Source organism: Notamacropus eugenii, chromosome 4 (genome assembly GCF_028372415.1).
Source record: "Notamacropus eugenii isolate mMacEug1 chromosome 4, mMacEug1.pri_v2, whole genome shotgun sequence".
NCBI lineage: Eukaryota > Metazoa > Chordata > Mammalia > Diprotodontia > Macropodidae > Notamacropus > Notamacropus eugenii.
This window is the reverse complement of record NC_092875.1, coordinates 80,502,082-80,527,537: the sequence shown is the minus strand read 5'-3', so window position 1 is coordinate 80,527,537 and position 25,456 is coordinate 80,502,082. Positions and strand designations below refer to the sequence as shown.

The window sequence follows — 25,456 nt, the reverse complement described above, 5'->3', positions numbered from 1 at the left end:
TGATAAGGGAACTGCCCTATGAGAATCAATAGGACCCCAAAAATTGCAAAAGAGGAACAAGGGAAAGGAGTAAGAATTTATTAAACACCTACTATGCACCAGGCTTCATGCTAAGTACTTTACTCATAAGAAAAAGGCATTAGATTTGCTGTGCTTAGCCTCAGAAGACAAAACTACGCTCAGTGCAGGGGATGAGAGAAGTAACAGAAAGGTAGACTTTGATTTAATATGAGGACAAACTCTCTAGCAATTAGAAAATGTCCGAAAGTGGAATGGAAGACAGTGAGTCACTCCTTGTGCTAGTGGTCTTCTAGCAGAATCTAAATGGGGTAGGGGACAGAAATGGGGAGGCATGATAGAGGGATATTATATTTCAGGGTGGGGATTGCACTGGATGAACTCCTTTAAATTCCCAAATTCTCAAATTCCATGAAGCTATAGCTTCTCTCCCAAGCTTGGGAGCCCTGTCCCCAGGTCTCGTCCTTTCAGTGCTATACTCATTCAAGCACTCAAGAGGCTGGGGCTTGAGATATGATGAGGAAGTGAGATAAACAGATAGAGGGATTGGCTCTCTGGGTTTGGCCAAGTGCCATTACTGAGTGGGTTCCAATATAAGGGGCAGAGAGGACAGGATCCTGCCTGGACACTCTGTGGAAGCATTGAGGACCAGCCATAAAGACTGAAGAAAGGTCAGTACTCTCCTTTCTCAGGGTGGCACAGACTTTGACATGTTGTTAGTAGGTGTGGGAAGGGCAGCCAGGTGGCACAGTGCATAGAATAACAGGCCTGGAGTCAGAATGATTGCTTTTCCTGAGTTCAAATCTGGCCTTAGACACTTACTAGCTATGTGACCTTGGGCAAGTCACTTATCCTTGTTTGCCTTAATTTCCCCATCTGTAAAAAGAGCTGGAGAAGGAAATGGCAAATCGCTCCAGTGTCTCTGCCAAGAAAACCCCAAATGGGATCATGAAGCCTCAGATGTGACTTAAAAAATGATTGAAGAACAACACCAAATAATAGGGGTGGGAAATTAATCCTGGGAGAATTTGGGAGGAATATAAACTGCAGGGTGGAGGAAATAGTCTGGGGAAGAGCTCAGGAGAGTTAAACCTGATCATAGGAGTCAATGCTGATGGAGTGTGCACATATTGTGTCACATTGTACTACATTGTGCTATTATAATGTATTACCCAATGTCACATACCTTGGGCTACCTTATACTATGCTGCATTAAACGATAATTCATTATAGCACAAGGTCTTACTTTACAGAGCGACACATTTTTCTCAAATCAGTTGATCACTCTGAAACAATTATCAGTGATTCTAACTTACCCCAGTGTGGGCTCTGGTTTGGGAATATGGGATCTTCAACCAGGAATTGAGAGAATGAGGTTCCTACTTGTCCTCAGACAGACATCCCCACCAACTAACACAGAGATAATTTCTCCTGAGGGAACCCTCACCTCCAGTCACTAAAATTATCACTAATTCTTGGAAGCTGGAGGATGTAGTTGGAGGTGAGGCAGTTCACAGTGACCTTCTTTTGAACTTCTCAAAGAACTCACCGACTATCCTGCTGAATTCTTTGGAAGTTTACATTGACCATCCCCTCTTGATTCTTGACTTTCAGGTGAGGCCACACCAACTACATCACCTCCCCAGTCTTGGGCGAATCCACCTGGAGAATCCATATCTCAAGCCCTTTCTGGGGCAGGGGTTATAATACTCATGCCTTCCCTGCCTTCATCAAACTCTTTCAGGGGAAAAGGCATGTGGATTCTCTCAGTCTTCCCAAAGTTTTCTGCATGGGACTTTCAATGACAACCCCCTCCCTTCCCTAAATATCTCTAGAGGAGGATCCCAGCTTCCTTTCGTCTGTTAGTCAAAGATCTTGGGGAGAGTGGTGCTCATACCCCCAAACTCTTGACATTGTTAGCCTTAGACGAGATAAAGCTTGGGGGGCAAGAGCTTTTGGGGTGGCCTTGACCTCTGCTTTCTCCTTGCCTCAGATGATGTTGATTTTGCTATTCCTACTTTTCACCTTCCCAGTGACTGTCACTGCTGAGGAGCATGGTGAGTGATCTCCAGGGTCTCCAGGGTCTCTATCCCTGGCCCTCATCTCTGATCCTTGTTCCTAACCTCTCAGTACTGATCTCCTTGCTGGTCTCCATTCTTGACATTATCAATCCTTTATTCCCATCTGCTACTCAGTCTCAGGTGGAACCCTGTGAGTGCTGTGAAATTTGCACACAATAGAGCATACAGTACCTGCACTCGTAGTCTGATCAGTCATTTACATTACAGTGTGAATTAGTTCACTAACTGAGGAATTCATATTTTTAAATGATCTTTAAAGTTTCTTCCAAATCTCAGAATATGTGACTACAAAAAGTGAATCCTGAAGAAATACTTAAGGAAATGAAACCAATATTGAGTACAAGTAGCTTGTCTGAGGAGGGGGGAGGTATATCTTATCTCCAACCTTCATAGACTCTTGAATCTAACCTCTTCTAGTCTTAGGGTCTTTATCTGTAAAACAAGGCCAATAATACATGCACGATATGTGTAAGTTTGTGGCAATCTAACTCCCTATAGAGACTAGAAACTGCCCAGCCCTTCTCCCTTTCATGTTTCAAGGTCAACACCGAGGGTCCTCATTTTCTGGAGAATATGGAAGTGGCGGAGGAACCAGCTTCACCCTCTCTGGGGAGCACAGAAATGGCAGGATAACTGGATTTCAAATCTATGAACAATGTGGTGGGATCATCCATGGGTAAGGGTTTAGGGTTCATAGCAGCCTCTTTCAACTTGTTATTTCTCTCCCTGATGACCTCCTGTTGTACCTCTTGGTATTCCTGACCATCCTGTCTACTCACCCAGAAATTCTGACCTCCTGACCCCATCTGTGGCCTTGATACCCCCTCTTATTTCATTTCCCAACTTGCCTCTAAGGAGGTTTCTTCATTTTCTCCCCCACCTCCATTTCCCACCTGCCCTATGTTCTTTCAAGGGCACTAGGGATGCCCTCCTCACCCTTCTCAGCTCCTTCTCCCACTTACCTTCACCCTCCATCTCCACAGCATCCAGTTCCAGTATGCCCACAACTGGAGCGACCTACATGGCTATAAGGGAGGACTGAGACACGAGATTCTTCTGAAGAGTGATGAGAGGATCACTCAAGTCCTGGGCAAATACTACTCAACCTACATCCAGCAACTGATATTCGTCACCAACCGTGGACGTATCTTCACTTTTGGGCAGCCAGCAGGCTACTCCTTCAATGCTTCTCCCCACTACCGAGGAGGCTTCCTGAGCTACATCAGTGGGCACCACAATCGCTATGGCCTCACTGGCATTGGCTTTCACTGGAATGAGCCCAAACTCACGAAGCCCTGAGAGGGAGACAGGGTACGGTGGAGGGAGGGGAAAGGCTCTATATTCCCCGAAGTAAGCAGAGTCATAGGAGTTTGGGATGGGTGACAAAGTAGTATATTGTGATAAAACTAGCAGGTACCCTTTGGGGAGGGGAGAGGACATTCCAAATGAGGATTGGAAGTAGTGAGAGGACTAGCGAAGCAACAGGAAAGGGACCTGAGGGCAAATGGAGAGTCTGAGAGGGAGGGAATGAGGTGAAAGGGGAGTGTGGGGACTGGAAAGGAGAGAAAGGGAGAGGAGGAATAGGTTGAAAGGGAGGGGGAGGAAGAGGAAAGACAGAAAGCAGGAGGAAGACAGGATTGTGCATTCAGTGAGAGAGAAATACTCTTCCAGGCTTGAGAAGAGACATATATAAAACAGGATTTACATTTTGCTGATGGGAAGTGACAGATGCCAGCTGGGGTAGTCCCTAAGGGTGCAGCTTACAGACAAGACTGGCCTCCTTCAGCTAAAGCCCCCCTCCCCCCATTACCCTGCAGCCAAAAAAAATAGTTTAACATTATTTTATTTGTAACAAATGTCTTTTCTTGGTTACATCATACCTTCACTCCAGGCACTGCTGAATACTTCTACCATGTGTTCATCAATAAAGTTAAGTGTGGTTTAGTTTTTGCACTGCTCTCCAATTCAATTCAATAAGCATTTGGGCTGTCTGGAGCCCAAAACAAGAAAAAAAAAACCAGTTCCTGATCTAAAGGAGTTACATTCTGGTGATGTCATTCTTCTGGAGAAGGACAGCAACCAACCAGGCGGGGAGGGGGTGGAGGGCTGGGGAGGAGGGGGGGGGTCTCATAAAATGTACATAAATAAGTGTAGCATCCCCCCTGAGCTTTCTCAACCTTCAGGTTGTAGCAACTGGCTTTGAGTTGAGTCCTTAGAGGGCATCTGGCATTTCTCTTTTCTGATTTGCCCCTGGAACCCTTGAGGAATTGGGATTAGGGTTGTAAGGGAATTCTCTGGTCTCAGAGCAATGGGACCTCTTGGGAAAGGGATACTCAGGAGTTTGAGGATTGTGAATTAAAGATTGCAGGCCAACCTAAAGCAAATAAAGGTATTAGCATATTAAGGAAGACTGCTAGCTTGGTGCTAGCAGTGTTAGTTTCCTGGATATACATTTGGTTTTTTTTATAATTTTTCAGGCTCACTTAGGGTACGTAGCCAAGCAGTGGCATCATGTAGCAACTTAGGATAGAAAAGCATTTTGCAGCTCATTTTACATGTGAGGAAACCGAAGCAAATAGGGTTAAGTGATATTCCCAGGATCACACAGCTACTAAGTGTCTGTGACCAGATTTGAACTCAGGAAGTTGAATCTTCCTGACTCCAGGTCTGCACTCTATCCACCATCTAGCTCCCCTACTAAATAGTAAACCAGGATGAAGGGTTCTCCCGAGTCCCTGGAAGGACAAATTACTCTGAGTATCACTGAAAGCTTCTAAACCTCACTCACAGCTGTGAGACAACTTGTGGAGGGACACATGGGAACACAACTCTGACAGTCACCTAGCTATAGCAAGAAATGTGTTAGTGCTGCCACCCAGTGGTCATTACCCAATGCTCCGAACCAATTTAAAGGTTCTTGTTCCTTCTTCCATTTGCCAGGTGATCCTGGATGAACGCGACCTAAGCACATCCCTTTCTTTAGACCCTGAAGCCCTACTGGATCCTGGGATCTTTCCTCTTTCCCAGAAGGAAATGTGTTTTATAAGAGTATAGAGGTAATATGCCTCTATATGCTGGAAAGCAGAGTTGGTTACCACCAACTTGGGGTTGGTGAGGAAAGAAGAAAGAAATCTGAAAGAAAGGAGCTATAGCACTGAAAGAGAAGGACTATGAGGTTTTGCCTTGATCTGGCACGAAGAAGATAGCTCTGGAAAGACTGGGAATTGTCCTTGCCAGAGAAAGTCAAACAGCTCCAGTGCTATGAGCTCAGGCACTTGACTTCAAAGAGCTTCTATTTTACTGAAGATACTACATGTACAGATAGTACATACAGTATGCATAGTATAGCGTTGCTGATGGAAGCAATTTCCAAAAGGAAAGAATCCTAACCACTGGGAACAACAGGAAAGGCATTTTTGAAAAGCAGCACCTCATCTGGGCTTTAAAAGAAGTCAGGGAGTATGAGAGTTTGAGGTGAGAAAGGAGTGAGATTCAGGCATGGAAGGCAGGGGACTTGATATCACATTCAGAGAAAGCTAGGAGGCCAGATTGACAGGCAAGTGTTTGAAACAGTAAAAATTAAGATTGGAAAGGTAGATGGGAGTCATATTGTGGAGAGCTTTAAATGTCACGCTGAGTTTCCATCTTAACCTAGAGATGATAGGTAACCAGTGAAGATTTTTGAATATTGAATCTTGAATATTCCTCAAAACAATATATTGAGAATATCAGTTTGGTAGCTGTGTGCAAGGTAAAGCAGAAAGTACAGTCTGGAAGCAGGAATATGATTGCAACAGGCCAGGTAAGACATGATGAGGAAACGTGTTTGCATCAAGCTTCTGCCTTTCCTGATGGGGGTGGGAGTAGGACCTTCATCCTAATAAATGACTTCTCTATTTTCCCTGCCCAGAGGTACTGTCCCCAAACGAAATGACCTCTGACTACATGCTCCTTTTTCCTAAATCTTTTCCCACCCATCTAAGAAATCATCTCTAACCTGATCCCTACCATGACCACTCCTTCACAGAAAATGGCTATTAATCTTTTCTCAATACCATGATCCTTTGCTCCTCCACCTTAAGATTTGGCTGCTTACTTTTCTATGTCTAGAGCTTAGTAAAGTGCCTGGTACATAGTAAGTTTAATAAATGTTTATAGACTGATACTTATCATTTCCTCTTCACATTTCTAGCCCTAAACAACCCCACCCAAAATCCCTTATGCCAACATTTATTCCAAGAAGAAAAAAAAAGACAACACCAAGAAAGCAATTTATTTTTTAAAAAAAATTTATAGAACATCAAAACATTTACAAAAACAACGTACAAAAACAATTACTTGCAATAAAAGCAAGCAATTCCCAGCCTAAAACTGTTTCCTTTGGGCTGACAGGAAGACAAGGTGGGAGTGGGAGTGGGGGGCTTGTAGAAAGGCACACCAGGCACCTCAAAAAGAAGGGTTTTATAGCCAGAAGGTCAAGAAGAACATCATCCTCTGAATTTCTGGTGACCAGTGGGTCAAGTAGGTTAACAGAAATCAAGTGAAGAAATAGGGCAAACATTCTAGTCCATCCCCAATAAGGAGACCTTTGAAACCAGTAGAGTAAGGCAGTCTGCACTGACAGTCTGCTTTAATCCCCTCACCCCGTTGAGCTGGCTGACAGCAGAGAGAAAAAGGCAGACAGCCCACTGGAAGTAAAAGATGAACATGTTCTATAAGTAAGGAAGCCAAAGGGAATGTCCCCAGGATCACAGGACTGAGAGTTAGAAAGGATCTCAGATATCAGCAATGATAAGGCCAATTGTTCCCATAAAACAGAAATTAAATTTTAGGTTAAGATAACTTAGTTTTGGTCATATGCTGACAACGTCACCATAAATCCATGCGGGCAGAAGGGGAGGGAAGGTGCCACTGCCCAAAGCCCTCGCCCAGAGGGGGTCCCTTTAGCCATGCTGCCAGCTGCAAAGCCTGCGGAACAACTCCCTCATTTCCGAGCAGCCCAATCATCCCTCCATCTGCATCTATAATACCTGAGCCAGACCAAAAGGGTCACCTGAGTAATGGTGAATGCTAGGGCAGAGAGTCAGGCTGATAGGCCAGCATCCTGATGGTCCTCACGGGGACAAAGCCTGGCTAAAAAGTTTGGCTTTCTGACCTTCAGAAAATCTCCAGGACCGGAAGAACTCCTGGCAGACACTGGTGGAAATGAGGCGCCTGCTGCAGCCTAGGAAAGGCCCTGTACCCACTGACTACTCAGAAGCTGATTAGTTCTGGAGGCTTTTCTGGTGTGAGAAACCTCAAAAAGACTGATTTTTTAAAATACCTCAAACTTCTTTTCAGGCAGCTTCTTCCAGGTCCTCAGGAAAACACATTCTCCAGCAGGGCACACTGCAGGATTAATCAGTGATGCACTTATTAAGACCCCACTGTGTGCCCATGCTACCATGCTTCCCCCAAACTGAGCCGGGGGGTCTTCTTATAATCTTGGCATAGGTCTTCCCAGAGTCTGAGGTGCCAATTGGGTACAGTTCTGGTGCCAGGTTCTCCCTCCCTGTAGCCTGAGCCCTGCTCTTGCTCCCTTGCTCCCTCCCTCCCTGCTGTGCCCACCCCAGCTCCCCACAGATGCCAGGCCCTTGGGGTTCCTGAGACACAGCTCTTGCGGGATCACAGCTCATCTCGGGCTGTGCTGTCAAGTGGAGACTGTAAGACGTCTGAGTTCTTGGCCTCCTTGCTCAGCTCCTGCTGCTCCTTCATTTTCTGGGACTTGGCTCGATCCCAGTCTGTCTTCACCTTTTCATTATTCCAAACAACTGAGGTCTCTGTGTCACTGATGTAGCCATCATCCCCTGTGTAATGAGTGGGGTACACAAGGAGAGGCTCCACTGAGAAGGCCAGCAGGTCCCGTTTCTCAAAGTGTTCTTTGTAGTCAGACCTGCAGAAAACATATCTCTTTGAAGGCTGAGCTGCCACCTCCCCTGAATTGTCCTGCCTCCTTCAGCTACTCCCCTCCCCTCTCAGCACCCCTTGTCTCAGGGGGTTCTAAGTTCCCTCAGCTCCGAGCTACAGCTATTCCCAACTCTGTCCGTCTTTTCATCTCCCCATCTCATACTATTGGACCCTCCTCTGGTCAAGAGTGGCCTCTCCCTTGATCCCTGAGATGGGAGCCTTGTAAGATGGTAGCACTAGTCCCCAAAGAAGGCCAAACCCCCAACTTACGTAAATCAGGAATCAAGTCAAATAATATAGTCTTTATCAGGGGATACTTTTTTGGGAAAACTTAGCACCAAAGAGCTCCATTATAGCCAGACCAGCCAACCCTGAGAAACCTTCTCTGTAGCACTGAATGGATTGTAATGGACTTGCAGACAAAATGACCCAACCAGCCAGGTGCTGCCAGGCTCTCACATGACCTTGCTCTCTTTCAAGACCACAGACAAGGGCACAAAGCCTCTAGTTTTACTGAAATAAACTTGAAAGACAGGCTGTCTCCTCCAGTAGGGGGACACTACATTTCCTTACCAGGAAAGACATGGGGCTTTCCTGGTGATAACCCTACCTTGCCCCTCCCCTCAAAAAACCAGCTAGAGAGACACATACCCCTGTCCTCCAACATGGCACACGCACTCCAAAACAGAGTCACACATGGGCTGTCTCCCCATAACAGACACATCAAGGAAGTGTCTGCTCCATGTCTCAGGCTCATCCCAGAGGGAGCTGAATCCCAAGAATAAGGACGGTTATTAGCCACTCCTACCATACCCCTGCTTCCCCACACACTTACACTGGGTGTTTATCAAACATCACTGGCAGGAACTCATCCACAGGGAGCATCTTAGAGAGGGGTTGAGCAGCCAACAGCTTCTGTGCTCCCTGGAGGGAGATGACATAGGCCAGGGTCCAGTACGAATAGTCAGCCTCTACCAGGTTCCGAACATGTGGCACCGCCTTCTCTGGGTGCTCCACTTGCATCCGCTTCCTGCCCACATAGCTGGAGAGAGAGAAGGAGAGAGAGACAAGTGGCCCCATCCCAGAGCCAGGAAAGCACTTAAGACACTAGCAGAAACAAGATGCCTGCAACTGTCCAGAGCAAACCCTAACGTGGTCATCCCCTCAACAAGGGCTCCTCTCAAGTCTCTGGACAGCAGGAGAATGAACCTGCCTGAAACCAAACATGACCGAAACCAAACCCTGGATCTGGTATCCTGCTGATAGAACAGCTCTTTCAATTTGGAATTATGCTCAAAAGGCTATAAAACCATGCATACCCTTTGGCCTAGTAATACCACCACTAGGTCTATATCCCAAAAGAGATAAAAACAAAAAGGAAAAGAACCTATATGTACAAAAAATATTTATAACAGCTCTTTTCTGGGAGCAAAGAATTGGAAACTGAGGGGATACTCATCAACTGGGGAATGGTTGAACAAGTTACGGTATGTGATTCTGATGGAATAGTATTGTGCTATGAGATATGCTGAGCAGGATGGTCTCAGAAAAAGCCTGGAGAGACTTGCATGAGTTAATGCAAAGTGAAATGTACTGTGTATAAAGTAACAGCGACAATGTAAGGTGATCAGCTGCGAATGACTTAGCCATTCTCAGCTATACAATGATCCAAGCCAACTCTGAAGGACTTAGGATGAAAAACGCTCTCCATCCCCAGAGAAAGAACTGGTGGTGTCTGAATACAAATTGAAACACACTTTTCAGACTTTTTCTTGAATTTTTTTCTTTTTGGGTCTATATTTTCTTTTGCAATATGACTATTTTGGGAATATTTGCATGACTATACATGTATAACTTATATTGAACTGCTTCTCTTCTCAGTGAGGGATGGTAGAGAGAGAAGAAAGGAGAGAATTTGGAACTTAAAGTTTTAAAAACAAATGTTAATTTTTTTTACATGTAACTGGGGAAAAATAAAAATACAATAAAACAAAATAGCTCTTTCCCTGAAGCAGTTCCCAGTCCTCCCTGCCCTGCTTCTCATTCTGTTTCCCTCTTTTAAGAGGATTACGACATTCCAGATTCTTTCCAATTCAGAGGTTTTATAAAATATCAAAGTCTGTTCCCTTTAGGGTTCAACAGTTCAGCAAAAACAACCAACGTATCAACTGCATCTGCCCCATTCTGCTGCCACAGCCCCCCACCTGTGTCCTAAGAAGAGAGAATTCTGTTTCATTCTCTTCTCCAAGTCTGACTCCATTTTATTATTAATGAGGGACACTATGGTATCCTGGAGAGAAGGCTGGTCTTGGAGTAACGAAGACCTGAGTCCAAGTCCTCCTCAGACAGGAGACAGGTTGTATGACCATGGCTAGGTCACTTAATATTTCAGTATCCCAGGCAACTCACTAATACCTTCAGTCAGAGCAACTGCCAGTCTGCTTTGGTAAAGGGAATTTCTTCCATTTATGAAACTGTAAGTCCCAAAATAATAAACAACAGTAATACTGTAGTACATATGTGTGTGCTTTACACACAGTAGCCTACATGTAAGCCTCATAAGAACTCTGTGGCACTATAGCTAATATTAACTCCATTTTACCAATGAGGAGACCAAGGCTCAAGGGGCAAATCTTTCTGACTCCAAGACCACTATGGCAGGCTGCCTACCTGGCTGAACTGGTTCTCACAAGATAAAGTTCTCAAAAAGTTCTGATGCAGTTTAGAGTCTCCCAAAACAACCACTATATCTTATTCATAAATCTGGCATAGAGGCCAGAACACCAGACTTGGAATCGAGATCTCCACTAGAAAATCCAAGCTTGATTCCCATTTCATAGGGTCTGTGCTCTCTATGACCACTTCTTGATAGTATTTTTTTTTCCAATTACATATAAGGACAATTTTAACATTTTTTTAATAACACTGTGACTTCCAAATTTTTTGCTTCCCTCCTGCCCCTCCCACCTCCCTAAGACAGTAAGCAACTGGATACAGGTTATATATGTGTGTGTATGAATGTATGTAAATAGGTTATACAGATATAAAATCATGTAAATCATATTTCCATATTAGTCATGTTGCAAAAGAAGAAACAGAAGAAATGAAAAAAACATAAAAAAGTAAAGTGAAAGCAATCTGCTTCACTCTGCATTCAGACTCCATCAGTTCTTCCTCTGGATGTGGATATAGCATTTTCCATCACGAGTAGGACCCTTTCTTCTTAACTGTATAAGGACATGGTTTTTGCTTTTTTAGAATTTTACAACTATAAGTACTCTCTTTTCTCATGCTGGGAAGTAAATGAGTCCATCTTGTTTGCTACAAAATATATATATGGATATATGCATATACACATTTATGCATGGCTATATTAATAATAAAAAAGGTCTTGTTAGGATTTTCTTGTGTTATGAATTTATTCCCCCCTCCCTCTAGACTCCAAATTAGCATGGTCCATTTTTGATGCTCCAGTGGATTGAGCACTAGGTCTGGAGTCAGGAAGACCTGAGTTCAAATCTAGTCTAAGACACATATTAGTATTCTAATGTGTGACCCTGGGCAAGTCACTTAACTTCTCTTTGCCTCAGTTTCTTTATCTGTAAAATGGGGATAATAACAGCACCTATCTCCCAGAGTTGTTGGGAGGACCAAATGTGGTAATAACTGTAAAACACTCAGCACAATGCCTGACACACAGTAGGTGCTATATAAATGTCAGCCATTACCATCCATTCCATCGTAAGCTCCTTGAGGGGACAGAGACTGCCTTTTGCCTCTTCTTGTATCCCCAGCACTTAGCATAATGCCTGGTACATAGCAAGCACTATATAAATGTTAGTTATGGTTATTAAAATTAGAATCCCAAAAGGGGGGAGAAGAAGCCATAAACACTTTTGATTTCTCACTTTGACAGAACTCAAGGCCATTCTCCTGGCACTGACCAGGCCACTGAGGAGTGAAAGCTCTCTGGGATGATTTACGGCCACATCAACTGGCTGGTGTCCTGCAAGTTTTCAGCATTCATTTTGTTTACTTTCACCAATGAAGCAGCAAAGGTCTCCCCATCTTTTCCAAGAACATCTTTAGAAATAAGCATCTAGCAGGGCTAACGCAGCCCCAGAGCGTATACCTGTGCCCTAGATAAGACCTTTCATATCCCCCCTGCTAGCTAACCTGGGATAAATCAGAGAACATCCCACCGCACTCAACTGTGTTCACAGATCGTACAGTATGGATGTGGAAGCAGAGGGATCACATGATGCCTTCTCTTTGCCAGTCACCATCCATAGAATGTGGAAAAGGAGAGAGAACGTCTGGCAGGCATCAGAGAGAGGATTTCCCCACATAACAAGGGAAGCTAGGAAACTGTCTTTAGAGATACTACATTATAATTGCAATTTGGATGCCTGTTTAGAGGACTGTAGCATCTCCAGCCCTCCTGAAGCATTGACTGGCTGGACAGAATGCCCTTTAACAAACCCGTTAGTCTTGAGCCGTCTCCTTTTACCTCTCCTGTGAAGATGCTGAGTGGCCTCCTTTGAAGAGGCCTTTCTCATCAAATTTGGGAACTTGCACAGAGAATCCTCAGTGACATTGACCGGACCTCATTTAAAGCACCAACATCATATTTCAAGTCTTGTGATTCTGCTAGGTCTATATCCCAAAGACATCCAGAAAAAGGGAAAAGGGTCTATTTGCACAAAAATATTTACATCAGTTCTCTTTGTGGTGGCTTAAGAATTGGAAATCAAAGGGATACCCATCAATTGGGGAATGGCTAGACAAGCCGTGGCACATGATTGTAATGGAATACTACTGTGCCATAAGAAGTGATAAAAGTAGGATGCCTTCAGAAAAATCTGGAAAGACTTATATGAACTGAAATACAACTAAGTAAACAGAACCAGCAGAATGTTGTATGCAGTAACAGTAACACTGTTTGATGAGGAACTGTGAATGACTTAGCCCAGACTTGCACAACCTGCAGCCTACGGGCCAGCATGCCAAAGGATTTCCAGTGACCCATGAAAACCGTAAAGAAAAATATCCATTGTATGGAGAGGAAATCCTTTGGCATGCCACGGGTTGTGCAGCCCTGACTTAGCAAATTCTCAGCAAATACCAAAGGACTAATGATGAAGTATACTATCCACCAACAGAGGAAAAAAACTGATATTGACTGAATACAGACTGAAGCATCCCATTTTTCACTTTCATTTTTTTCTTTTGAGTCATCTTGTACAAAATTACTAATATGTGGAAATGTTTTACGTAATTGTACATGTGTAATCTTTATCTGATTGCTTACTGTGTCGGGGAGGAAGGAGAGGAAGTAGGGAGGGAGGGATAAAATTTGGAATTCAGAAATTTGAATAAAAATGTTAAAGAAAACTTTTTTAAAGTCCTGTGATTTTGTCACTGTGGTCACACCCTTCATTAATGCAGATCACAGTCCCTCCACACCTGAGGAATGGCTCCCATGAGTCACCAGGCCCCAAAATAATTGTAACCTTATTTCCAATCTTCTTGTGAAAAGTTACACAACCATTTTAGATGGAAATACAAATTTTGTTACACAAATCCCAGCCTTTGTCAACAGAATACATGGAACAAGATTGTGATCCTACTTCAATGACCTAGGGTCATTAATACAAATCAGCTATTCTCCCCTGTTGCTCCTGGGGCCTAAAGAGGTGAATGAAGCTATATTGATCTCAACCCTCCATGGCCCCATACTTCTACGCATTTTCACATAAGACCCAAACAATGTTAGAGTTGGAAGGCACTCAGAAATCATCTTATCACTCCCCCTCAAAAAAAACACAACAGAGGAAAACATGAAAATTAGAGAAGAAACAGAGAAATCTGAAAAACAAAAACCTATAGACTATTTTTAAGACTAAAAAAATCAATCATTATCTTAATGATTTTTTTAAAAAGAGAGGAAAATACCAAAATAAAAAAATGAGCCAGATGAATAATTAACAGAGTAAAAACAAATTGCCTGTTGTAATTCTCTCATTTTACAGATACAGAAACTGAGGCTGAAGGAGGGGAAGTAACATGCTGGAAGTCACACATTTAGGAGTAGAGAAAGAGACTAAAAGCTAGCTCTTCTCTATTCCTAAGCCATACCTCTTTCCATTGGACACTTGGATTCTTACACTCCCCTAAATCTGTTTCTAGCTTTTACATCTCTGCTTTTACTGTCAGCAATCACTATGCCTGCCTTTCTTTCTCATTTGCTACTTCTAATATTCTGCAGGCTGATGGACCAGATAGCCATGCTTGTTAGAATCTACGCTGAGATGAATCAGTGAGCTGGACTTTCCAGCAATAGACAGAGCACTAGACTTGAAGTCAGAAAGACCGGAACCTAAATCTGGTCTCAGATACTTACTAGCTATGTGACCTTGGGCCAATTACTTAACCTCTATTTGCTATCTATGAAACAGGGATAAATAATAGCACCTACTTCTCAGGGTTGTTGTGAAGCCAGAATAAGACAATATTTGTAAAACACTTTGCCAACTTTAGAGTGCTGTATGAATGCTAGCTATTATGATGTCACAAGGGAACCAGATTTTTCACTGTCCCCCCTCAAAATCAGCCACTGAAATACCTCAAAGAAGAAGAAGTTCCAGGATTATTAACAAACACAATGAATAAAACAAAGAAACTATTTGATATTAACACGATGTTGCATTTTGAGGAAAACTAGAAAAGAACATTCGTGGCACGTGCCCAAAGGATGTCAAACACAAAAAGCAATATTCAGAGCAGAATTTCTGTGGTAATGAAAACCTGGGCACACAGAGGCTACCCAAGGAGTGGAGAATGGCTGAATAAACTGTGGTCTACAAGAGTAATGAAACATTATTCCTTTATAAGAAATGAAGCCTGTGAAGAATTCATAACATGAACATAAATGTGTACAGGATAAGTAAAACCTGGAGACTATAAACAATAACTATAGTAGTGTAAAACAAAAACAATGGTACAAACCCAGATTATTTGTAATAACTGATCCTCATCCCTGAGAACCGCTGAGTTGATGAAATACATTGCCTTCCTCTTGATAGTGAAGTAGGGGAGTATGAGAGCAGAATGTCGCACACAGTACCTGACAGGGTCATTTTGTCTATCAGTATTACTTAGTTACTTTTCTTTGTTACAAAGAGAAGAATTCAATGGGAAGAAAACAGGATATTTCAGAAAGTAACTATGGTGTAAAAAACACAAGGACATCAATAAAACTTTTTTAAAAATTAAGGGATAACACCAAGAACAAATGAAAACCTAACAAACACTGGAGTCAACCCCCAAATTCCTGAAAGATCAAATCCATTAGATAAGAGCACCTTTAAGAATTTAAAGGAAGAGTCCATCTCCTCTAAAAAGTTCAGGGAAAGATCAGAAGATGATTGGAATGAAGCAAAAAAAAAATTTCTGTAAAGCAGTAATAAAGACTGCTATACAAATGGTGGGGGACAGACAGGATAAAATTAAAAAGCAGCATGAAAGTAGCAGAGAGGATAATGCAGTGAAATTGGACTAGATGGGGAAAGGAAGGGAGAGCAAAGAGTCAGAAGTAACCCCAAGGTTACAAACACGAGACTGCCTTAATGAAAATACCAAAGTCAGAAAGAAGGACAAGTTTAGGGGAAATAAAAGAAATTCATTTTGGGATATGCTGAGTTTGAGATGTCAATGGAATTTAACACTAAATTTTAAAGACTCAGCAGAAAAACAGGGTGCTTGAAACTAGGTAATAGTTATAATCACAATGTAAGAGATTAAGCCTCCAAAAAGAGATTTTAAAAAATACAATATTGGTTAAAGTGCTGGATGTTCTGCTTAAATTTGAAGGGAGGAAAAGACAAACAAAAGGGCAAAAATAGCTAAAAAGGTGTCTGAATTGTATTTAGTTTTATTAAGCTTGGTTTAATTAAAAAAACAATCATAGCTTGTGAGTACAGACTACAGTCTGCGTTCCCTTCTCACAATAGACATACAATATACACAAAGATACACACACATACATGTGCACATAGTGTAGACTCTTTAGCTATATTGGTTTTCTTTTTTTTTCCTCTTTTTTTCTTCATTATTATAAGATAAGGGATGGCTCTATAGGTGGGGTAGACAAAGGAATACATTGGGAAATGCAGGTGACATTAAATAAAAAAAGAAAGCAAAAAATTATTTTTAAATTTGAAAAAACATTATCAAAACATAAAGACAAAAGCCATAAAAATATTCTGAAAGGCCAAAAATGAGGTGGATCTATGCAAGAGACAATGTATACACAGAGCCCCCAGGGCAGCTAGGTGGCACAGGGGATAGAGCGCCAAGCCTGAAGTCAGTAAGGATCATGTTCCCGAGTTCAAATCTGTCCTCAGACACTTACTAGCTACATGACCCTGGGCAAGTCACTTCACCCTATTTGCCTCAGTTTCCTCATTTGTAAAATGAGCTGGAGAAGGAAATGGCAAACCACTCCTGTATCTTTGCCAAGAAAACCCCAAATGGGGTTATGAAGAGTCAGACATGACCGAACAACAACAACAAGTAGACAGACCATTATTTCCATCTCCAAGATACAAAAGGAACTAGAGAAAAACTTCCATCATGTTTGGGAGACTCTTTAGGGAGTGTTTATGAAAAGTTCCAATTTTTTTTCATCTGTAAACTCAGACCAAAATTACAAAGCATGAAAAGCCATAGAAGGCTACAATCCATATCAGTAAAGAAAGTACCTCCATCAAGGAGATCATGGATGCATCCAAGTGCACACACACATATATAAACACAAAAACACACATACACACGCACCTTCTCAAATTAATTTTAGATTCATTATAATAGCAAGTAAAATACCAATGAGTTACTTTATAGAAATGAAAAAAAAGTAGAGAAGTCTGTGCAGAAAAATAAATGCATGAGAATATAAAAAGGGGAACTATGAAAAAAGGTTAATGAAGAGATAATTTCAAAATACACCAGAAAGAGCTAATTACTGTGTGAAAACTACAGGATATCCGAGGGAGGGGGAGGGTGGTATGGGAATAGATTAATTAAACACAACAAAGGTTTATTAAAGGTAACTATTCAACAAATATTTGTTTTTAATAAATCCAAGAGTACTAAACACTGAGGAAATTGAGGAATTATTGGAGAAAGTGTATTACAGGATGATGGAACTTGAATCTAGCTCCAAACATCACATCAAATACTACAGGATGTTCCAACTGAATGAATGAGTAAATTTTTTTTAATTCATTTAGAACTTAGTAAACTCTTTTTGTCTTTTGTCCTATAACATTCTTTGTTTTAAAGGCTGACTTTCTTATACAGGGAAGGGAAAGGGAAAGGATACAGGGAGAACTTCGAGTGACAGAAAAACAAAATACATCAATAATTTGTTAAAGTTAGAGTAACAGTAAAAACCAATACTAAATTAGAAAAAAACACAAAGATGAGAATACAACACTAAATGTACTTAGAGTAACTCCATCCAAGATTTTTAAACATGCTGTCAATTTGAATGGAAAATGGATCAAAATAAAGAGAATACCACTATTTCAGAGACATCTTTAAAATGATGCCAAGCGGCCCCCACAACAAGAAGACTTTAGTTCTGATACCTCAGCCAACAAATATTTGATTTCCTTATCAAGCAGAAAGATAGAACAGATAAGAGCAAAAAGGGACACTACCAGCCCAAGGCACAAACTCATTTGCAAAAACATCATGGAGGAGCATGATTACAATCTCAGAACAACTGGAAAAAGCTGTCATGGGGAAGAAAAGCCTTCAGAAAGTTTGGCAAGAAACCCAGTGAAATCTCATCCTATCAACATTTGTAAATGGAACTAGGAGAACAACAAATAGATAAGGAAATAGAATAGATCTTCCAGTGTTCCTATAGTGAACTATTCTCATCAGTAATCAGAGTGGAACCTCATTATACCACTGATGTATGGAAGCAGCAGTGGCATTTAAGATGATAAAGTCAGAAAGCAGGGATGGGACCAGACTAAATGTTGGATGTGACCTAATTTGTTTAAAAGTACTAGAGGAATCACTTTTTAAAGATTCTCAAAGAGGAAAAGTTCCAAAAGAAGGACAGCACTGGAGACAGTACAAAAGAAAGAAGCAAGAAGAGATCAACAACTGCCAACTGCTTTATCTACTTTCTCATGAGAAGGGAATAAATATATATCAAGGATGTAAACGATGAAAATGAAAAGGAAGTAGGCAACTTCCCTAAATTATTTTCTATACTGGATCACATCTTCACACTTGTACAATTTACAGGTGCAGGCAAAACAGTATCATACTGATTTATTGTTTACTGGTTTTTTTATAAAAAGCATTTTAATCCATTGAGCAAAATATGGCCTTAAAGGCTCACCTTTTAGAAGATGTCTCCCATGCAAATGTTACAATATCATGTAAGATATTCTCTCTATCAAAAATGAGACCATATAGATAATTTGTCCAGAGACCTGCTAAGTATCAGCATCAACTATGGCATAAAATAGGGAGACTAAAGGTGTTCACCTGTGTCACAGAGGATGTCCTGTGCAAAGCCCAATTAGAAGAGGGGTTCCTTATTGACAGAGAAGCTCTCTCGATGCTCCTGTTTGTGGATGATACCATGATGAATTCATCGAGCCCTGGAACACTCCAGTGCCTCCTCAACGAGATCCATAGCCACTCAAAACAAAGGGTTAGTCTAGCAATCCACACCATGGAAACAAAGTGGATGAAGAATGCATACTGCCCAGATCATAACATGCAGCTGGACAGGCAGCCCATTGAGGTAGTCCATCAATCCATGTATCTTGAGTATATACTACAGGTGGACACAGAGGAGAGCCCAGAGATAAATTGTAGATAAGTGGATAACATTGCATTTGAGAAATCACATACATCTTTAAATATCACTGTTCTCTTGGTTACTGCTATATTGCTGGGAAACATAAGTCACAACTACAGGTGATTAAAAGAACTATGAAAGAACCCACAGATGTATATAAATGGTATGTTGCCAACAATGAATGGCTTGGGAAAAGTGGCAGAAGAGACACCATCAAGGAAAACCATGACTAGGAAAGGAAACAGGCTGATCTTATAGCAAGAGCAAGGGATGACAGATGGGCAGTGCATAAATGGAAAAAAGAAGTTGGCTGGCCACCTAGTAAGAACAAACATGAGCCACCTGAGTGTTTCAGTGGTATCCATGAAATAAAATAACCAAAGAAAGACCTCTAGCAGCATGAGGTGGACCCGCAGGAGGGTTTACTGAAAAACGGCAGCATCTGAGGTGAGAAGGTACAGATGGATTATGGGATGGGTAACAAGGTCACAGATCCATTTACGTACTGAAATAATGAAAGACTTACAGAAGTAGAAAAAAAAGCCATGTGCAAAAAAAGCAGAACCAGAGAAAGTGTATACACTGACTTGGACTGGGTAAAGGAAAAAATAAACTTTTTATGAATACAGGTACAAAGACAAAGATGGGAAGGAAACTCAAATGAGAACACACTGTTATCATCCTTATTTAAAATGTATATTTATTATAGTGGGGGGTTTTTTTTAAGTTTCTGTTTGTTTTTGTTAAGAATGCTGCTAAATTACTGGATTCCATGTGAGGTGTAAGGGCCTCACCTATGTACTTTACCATATGGCTGTCTACCAAAGGATGTTTCTAGTATATTCCTGGGTTCTTATCTATGTCCTATATTTCCTGGGTTGCAGGATAGCTGACTTCTAAATAAGTGAAGTGTTGCTACATTCAAATTTTATTTAAGCTGTAGCCAGTAAGTCTGTTGTAGGTCTGTTCTAGGCTTAATTCAAGCCCCTGCTGGGACCCTGTGGGCCATCCTTAAAGTGCTCACTGTAGGGATTCAACTAGGGTAGAGAGGGGGGTAGGGAGTGCCTCTCTTGTTTTCACAAAATCTCAAAGTTTAGAATTAGAAAGGCCCTCTGTGGCCATCTGGTCCAACTCAAATGAGAATCGAATCCTTACAACAGCATACCTGACAAGGAGTCACCCAGCTTCTGCTTAAAGACCTCCCAGGAGGGGGAACCCACCCTTTCTCTGGCCAGCCCCTTCCACTTTTGGAGAGTTCTAATTGTTAGGAAGTTTTGCCTGACAAAACCTAAATCTGTCTCTTTGCAACATCTACCTGCCATCCCTGGTTCTGTCCTCCAGGGTCAAACAAAACAAATTGAGTCCCAACTTTATGGGTCAGCCTTTCAAATACTTAGATAGCTTTCAACTGCTCATGTCTTCTCTTCTTAAAACTTAATATCCCCAGTTCCTTCAACTAATCCTCACAAGACAGACTCAAGACCCTTCTCTATCTTGGGGCTAGGACTGAATACCTCATTCCAGATGTAGTCTGAAAAAGGCAGAATACAGAAGAATTGGCCTTTGCTTTCAGTTGTATCTGATTCTTCATGACCCCATTTGGGGTTTTCTTGGCAGCAATACTGAAGTGGTTTGCCATTTCCTTCTCTAGCTCATTTTACAGATAAAGAAACTGAGGCAAACAGGGTTAAGTGACTTGCCCAGGGTCACACAGCTAGTAAGTATCTGTGGCTGGATTTGAACTGGAGTCTTCCTGACTCCATGCCCAGAGCTCTGTGCACTATGGCACCACCTAGCTGCCTATCACATCCTTATTCCTGGGAGCCATGACCCTCTTAATACAAACCAAACTCATCTTAGCTTCTTTTGAACTATACTGGTGACTCAAAGTAGGCTTAGTCCACTAAAATCCCAAGATCTTTTTCAAATAAACTTCTGCCCAATTGTGCCTCTCCAAACTTGTCTTTGGGAGATTGATTTCTTGAACCCAGAGTGTAGAATACTTGGATTTCAAAAAAATTTGCTGTTCAAGAGATTGCTGTGAGTGAAAGAGGACCTAATAAAATGAGACCCTGTGGTAAAGGGGAAAGTGTGCTGGATTTGAGAGGCAGACAACTTGGGCTCTGCTGCTAGGGGGCACAGTGGACAGAGCGCTGGGCCTGGAGTATAGAAGACCTGAGTTCAAATCCAGCCTCTGACACTTAGTAGCTGTGTGATCCTGGGCAAGTCACTTAACCTCTTTTTATCTTCATTTTAAAGTTTTCTCAACTATAAAATGCGAATGATAATAGCACCTTCCTCTCAGGCTTGTTAAATAAAATAATATTTGTAAAGTGCTCAGCATAGTGCCGGGCAAGTAATAAGTGCTGTAGAAATGCTTACTGCCTTCCCCTTCCTTTCCCCCACCTTGGGAATGCAATCACTCTAGGGCTTCAGTTTCCTCAACAGTAAAATGATGGAGCTGGATTAACTGACTTCTCAGTTTTAAGTCTAAGACCCTATGGAGCCAGTGATTACCTCAGAGGTCTAAAAGTCTATACTCTATGACCCAGTCCTGCAAAGGGGAGTTTCCAAGTTTAGGGGATAGTACCTGGGCCTGGCTTGCCCCCATCCTAAGCAGAGAGAGGGAACCTGCTTCCCAGAAGCCCAGAGGAGAGGAGCTGAGAGCACATTCTTTGGGTCACTCACCCCTTGCTGATGATCCCAGAACCCTCTCAATACAATCTGGTGCCATTTGTTGACATCTTCCTACCCAATCGGGAGGTCTTCACAAAAGAGTATGAGTGAGAATCTGTTCTCCTGAGTGTTCTGATCACAAGAGAGGCTCAGTTTGGGAGACTGAAAGCCTGAGGCCCTGAACCTTGCCCCTGGTGGACCCCAGCCCTGGTACTCACATCAGGTCCCACTCCAGACCTTCTTCCTCGATGTCATACATCAGATTCATCAGGCGCCTTTTGAAGAAAATCTCAAAACGGAGGTCATCCTCAAATACAAGAGATTTCTCCAGCCCTCGCTCTACAATCTGAGAAGGAAACCAGGTGATATGAATGAGCAGGGAGAACAGGCAGCCCCAATCCACAAATGCCTAGGGTCTAGAGAATCTCTGAGCTTCTCGGCAGTCACCTCATCTGTATCACTATTGAAACAGCTACTCTCTGACCTGCTTCACTCATAAGCACAAATCTGTCCTGCACACTGCTACCTGCTGACTCAGCATGCACCAGAAATGCAAGATTTGGAGATGAAGGATGGGGACACACCAGTTCACACACACACCTGTGTACTCAAGGACAAATATTTACACACATGGAGATGCAGCTACACACAAGCTTTTACATCAGGCTGATACACAGAAATATAAGTGGCCACAGATGAATGTGACCATTTCTTCTTTGTCATACTCTCCCTATGCAATAGAATGTCCCCACCACCAAATCTGATGGCCCATGAGGCAGCTGAGAGACCGAGGGGCCTGCTTAGTTGTCTCATCTTCTCTAACCCCCCAAATGGAAGGTAGAATCATTTCTACTAACCCAGGATGCCCTTAACCTCCATTTTACTTAATCCAGCCATGATTCTGATAAGGCCCTTCTTCTCCCATTCCTTCCCTGACACTGACCCTCTTCTGTTCCCCCAAGGTCAGTGCTTCAGTCACTTCGAGGGACTAACTGACTAATCCCACCAGAAAGAAAGGCAGACAGCCAAGGTCTTAGCTTTGGGAGAAGCCCTGGTCCTGGCCCAGGTCCAGCCAACCTGCCCTATCCTCTCCCTCACTCTGGCCAAGGACAGAAGGTCTGTACATCTCCTTATGCCCTGACGCCTTCTTCCTCCTTCTTGGCCCAGGGTACTCACACTGCCATCTCTCAAACAACCACAAACACGCCTTATCCTTTAGAAGCAACCACCTTTTAAGGGTAAATAACATCCTCCACCTCCAGGGTGCCCTTTCTCTTCCTGTCCCTTGACCACAGCAAGTTGTGGAAGCACCTAGCTAGGCTTCCTCAACCTCTCCCTGTGCTAGAAGGTCCACAGCCACTCTTCAGGACATCCAGGCTAGACATCCTGGACAAGAGGGGCCTCAGGGGGACACCACAGCTACTTCCTGAGTATGTGAAAGGTTAAGATGGGGAAGAGGGACAAGACTTGTCCTTGGCCCCAGAAGGTGGCACTAGGAATATACTACTGAAAGGGGTTTGGAAAAACCTAGGAAAAATTAGAGCTGTCCCAAAGTGGAAAAACAATAAAAATAACTCCCATTTCTATAGCACTGGAAGTTTGCAAAGCGTCTTTATTTACAACCCTAGGAGGTATATAGTAGACATATCATTATCTCTATTTTTACCAATGTGGAAAGTGAGGTTCAAATAAGTTAAGTGACTTAGTCCTGTCTACATGGCCAGGAAGTGTCTAAGTTGGCATATGAAGCCAGATCTGACTGAAAATCCACTATTTCTCTTACATCACATGCCCTTTCTGATGATCAACAGAAAGTAACTGTGATGCCCACACCCCTATCTGGATCGTCATGATCCCCTTGTTGGGATGCCCAAGAGAGGATTCCTGCTCAGGTCAGATTACATGCCCCCTGGGGGTCCTCCAGCCCTTGAAATAAGCTTGGCTCCAAGTCGCGTAGGAACAGACTTACAGGATTTCAAAATTAGAAGGGAGCAGTCTCCTCTTTAACACACCTGACATTCATCCACCCCTCCTTTGCTTGAAGACCTGCCACAAGGGGGTGCTTCCTCCCTTCCAAACCAACCATTCTTGTTTGGGACTTCTGGTTGTTAGTAAGTCCATCCTGACATCACCAAACTGTGTTCTTTTTGGCTTACACTCATTGCTCCTAGTTCCGTCCCTCCTAGGGAGGCCAGACAGACCGAGTTGAATCCTTCCTCCAGAGGACAGGTCCTTCAAATCCTCAAAGAGAGCTATCATGTTGCCCTATCTTCCCACTCTGGTCTATAGGCTAAAAATACCATTCTGAGCCTTGTGGGGATATGGAAACCCATATGCCATCCAGCAGAGCACTCTTGAGACACTGTGGCATCGGGCCAGGGGAGCCCTTTTCATTGGCACTCACCTCCTTCCAGATTTGGTGGTGACTAAGGAAGCAGCCCAACTCCCCCTTGGTGAGTGGGCGGCCGTGGTAGGGGTCCTGATAACCTGGCAGCATCCGAATCCCTAGTGCTTCCACTTGGCTGGTGTTCATGGCTCTAGAAGGAAGATGAACAGAACTATTTTCCAAGCCATTCAAGCCTCCAGATGATGGTTGAGTCAGCTGTAGACAGTATATGGGGGTAAAGTAGATGGAAATAAACTTTTATATAGTACCTCCTAGCACCTACAGTGCTAGACACTGGGCTAAAGACTTAACAACTATTGTCTCACTTGATCTTCACAACAACCCTGCAAGGTAGGGGCTCATATTATTCCCACATTTGCAGCTGAGGAAATGAAGACAAACAGAGGTCAAATGACTTGTCCAGGGGCACATAGCTAGTAAGTGACTGAGACCAGATCTGAACTTCAGTCTTCCTGACTCTAGGCCTAGCACTCTAAGCAGTGTGTCACCCAGCTACTCCTATGAGCCCACCAGACGCTACCTGGCATTTCACACCTGTTCATCTGCCCAGTGAGGAGGGCTGTGGACTGTATATCCCCTCCCACAGAACTAAGGACATGTAGAGCATGCTACACCCCACGAATAAGATTGGAGATTCCTATGGTAATGGAGGGTGAGACTAGCCATACCCTGTCAAAGGATGCCCCACATACCATCCCAGGGCTGAAGAATTCTGCGCAATCCTTAGGAGAGAGAGGGTTCACCACAGGACTTGTAGCCCATATTTCTGGAACCACAATGCCACTGGTTCCTCCTGTGATCCAGGACTTCCCCAGGTCCCCTGACTACTCACCTTCCATCTATTGCATCAACAATTTTGCATTCAATCTCTTGCTCATAGAGAGTCCTCAGCATACGATCACGTCTGTCCAGTCGACGTTTAAGATTAATCATAAAGACCTACAAGGCCAAACACAGGCCACAGTCAAGCCTCAAAGCCTCCCTCCATCCTCCCCCCCTCCTCCTCCCAAGCCTGGCTCTCCCTAGAATTAGCGACCATCCTCACCTCATCAAAGCCCATCTTATCAGGTACCTTGGCCTGGACAGAGGTAAAATGTGAAGGTTCCACTGGGGGGTACTTTACTACAGGAAAATAAAAAATAAAAAGATATGCATGGAATCTCTTATGGTATGAAAGAACTGGAAACAAAGTAGATATCTATCACTGTCATGCCCCAGAAACTTCATCATCCTACAAGATCACATCAACCTTGGAACTCATATCTCATCAGAATGATCTGCTCCCAGAACCACTCTGAATGGAGTGTGGAGCAGAGAGCTATCTCTTCAGTTAATTTTATTCCCTGTGCTCCTTCGGATTTCATGCTCCCAAGCTGGGTTCCCTTCCTTCCTACCCCACCTCTATTTTTCAGCTTCCTTAAGTATAATGTTTTTCCTCAT

The 25,456-nt window shown here is 42.8% G+C and overlaps 2 protein-coding genes across 3 annotated transcripts in view; one reads left to right on the top strand and one right to left on the bottom strand.

Moving 5' to 3' along the window:
* The first annotated feature begins 625 nt into the window (after nucleotides 1–625).
* Nucleotides 626–4,043, top strand: LOC140498183 (zymogen granule membrane protein 16-like). Its single transcript, XM_072599458.1, has 4 exons — nucleotides 626–689; nucleotides 2,012–2,075; nucleotides 2,640–2,775; nucleotides 3,083–4,043. Exons 2-4 carry the CDS (start codon nucleotides 2,012–2,014, stop codon nucleotides 3,396–3,398), a joined length of 516 nt encoding a protein of 171 aa, XP_072455559.1. The 5' UTR covers nucleotides 626–689; the 3' UTR covers nucleotides 3,399–4,043.
* A 2,327-nt stretch (nucleotides 4,044–6,370) lies between these two features.
* COLGALT1 (collagen beta(1-O)galactosyltransferase 1) overlaps nucleotides 6,371–25,456 on the bottom strand; it is a 31,877-nt gene continuing 12,791 nt past the window's right edge. Inside the window, exons 7-12 of one of the 2 annotated variants that reach the window (XM_072602489.1) lie at nucleotides 25,062–25,138; nucleotides 24,849–24,955; nucleotides 24,014–24,146; nucleotides 21,828–21,955; nucleotides 8,881–9,087; nucleotides 6,371–8,031 (exon numbers count right to left, since the gene is read on the bottom strand). In XM_072602489.1, the coding sequence (XP_072458590.1) occupies nucleotides 7,764–8,031; nucleotides 8,881–9,087; nucleotides 21,828–21,955; nucleotides 24,014–24,146; nucleotides 24,849–24,955; nucleotides 25,062–25,138 (920 nt within the window). In that variant the 3' untranslated portion in view covers nucleotides 6,371–7,763. Of the gene's footprint in view, nucleotides 8,032–8,880; nucleotides 9,088–18,793; nucleotides 18,910–21,827; nucleotides 21,956–24,013; nucleotides 24,147–24,848; nucleotides 24,956–25,061; nucleotides 25,139–25,456 lie in introns of those variants that run through there. The other variant, XM_072602490.1, reaches the window with a different exon arrangement.

Bases quoted from the DNA above. Each gene is read 5' to 3' on its own strand.
- LOC140498183 (XM_072599458.1), top strand. From the start codon at position 2,012: ATGATGTTGATTTTGCTATTCCTACTTTTCACCTTCCCAGTGACTGTC. The intron at 2,076-2,639 runs GTGAGTGATCTC...TCATGTTTCAAG, and splicing joins TGTCACTGCTGAGGAGCATG to GTCAACACCGAGGGTCCTCA. The intron at 2,776-3,082 runs GTAAGGGTTTAG...CCATCTCCACAG, and splicing joins TGTGGTGGGATCATCCATGG to CATCCAGTTCCAGTATGCCC.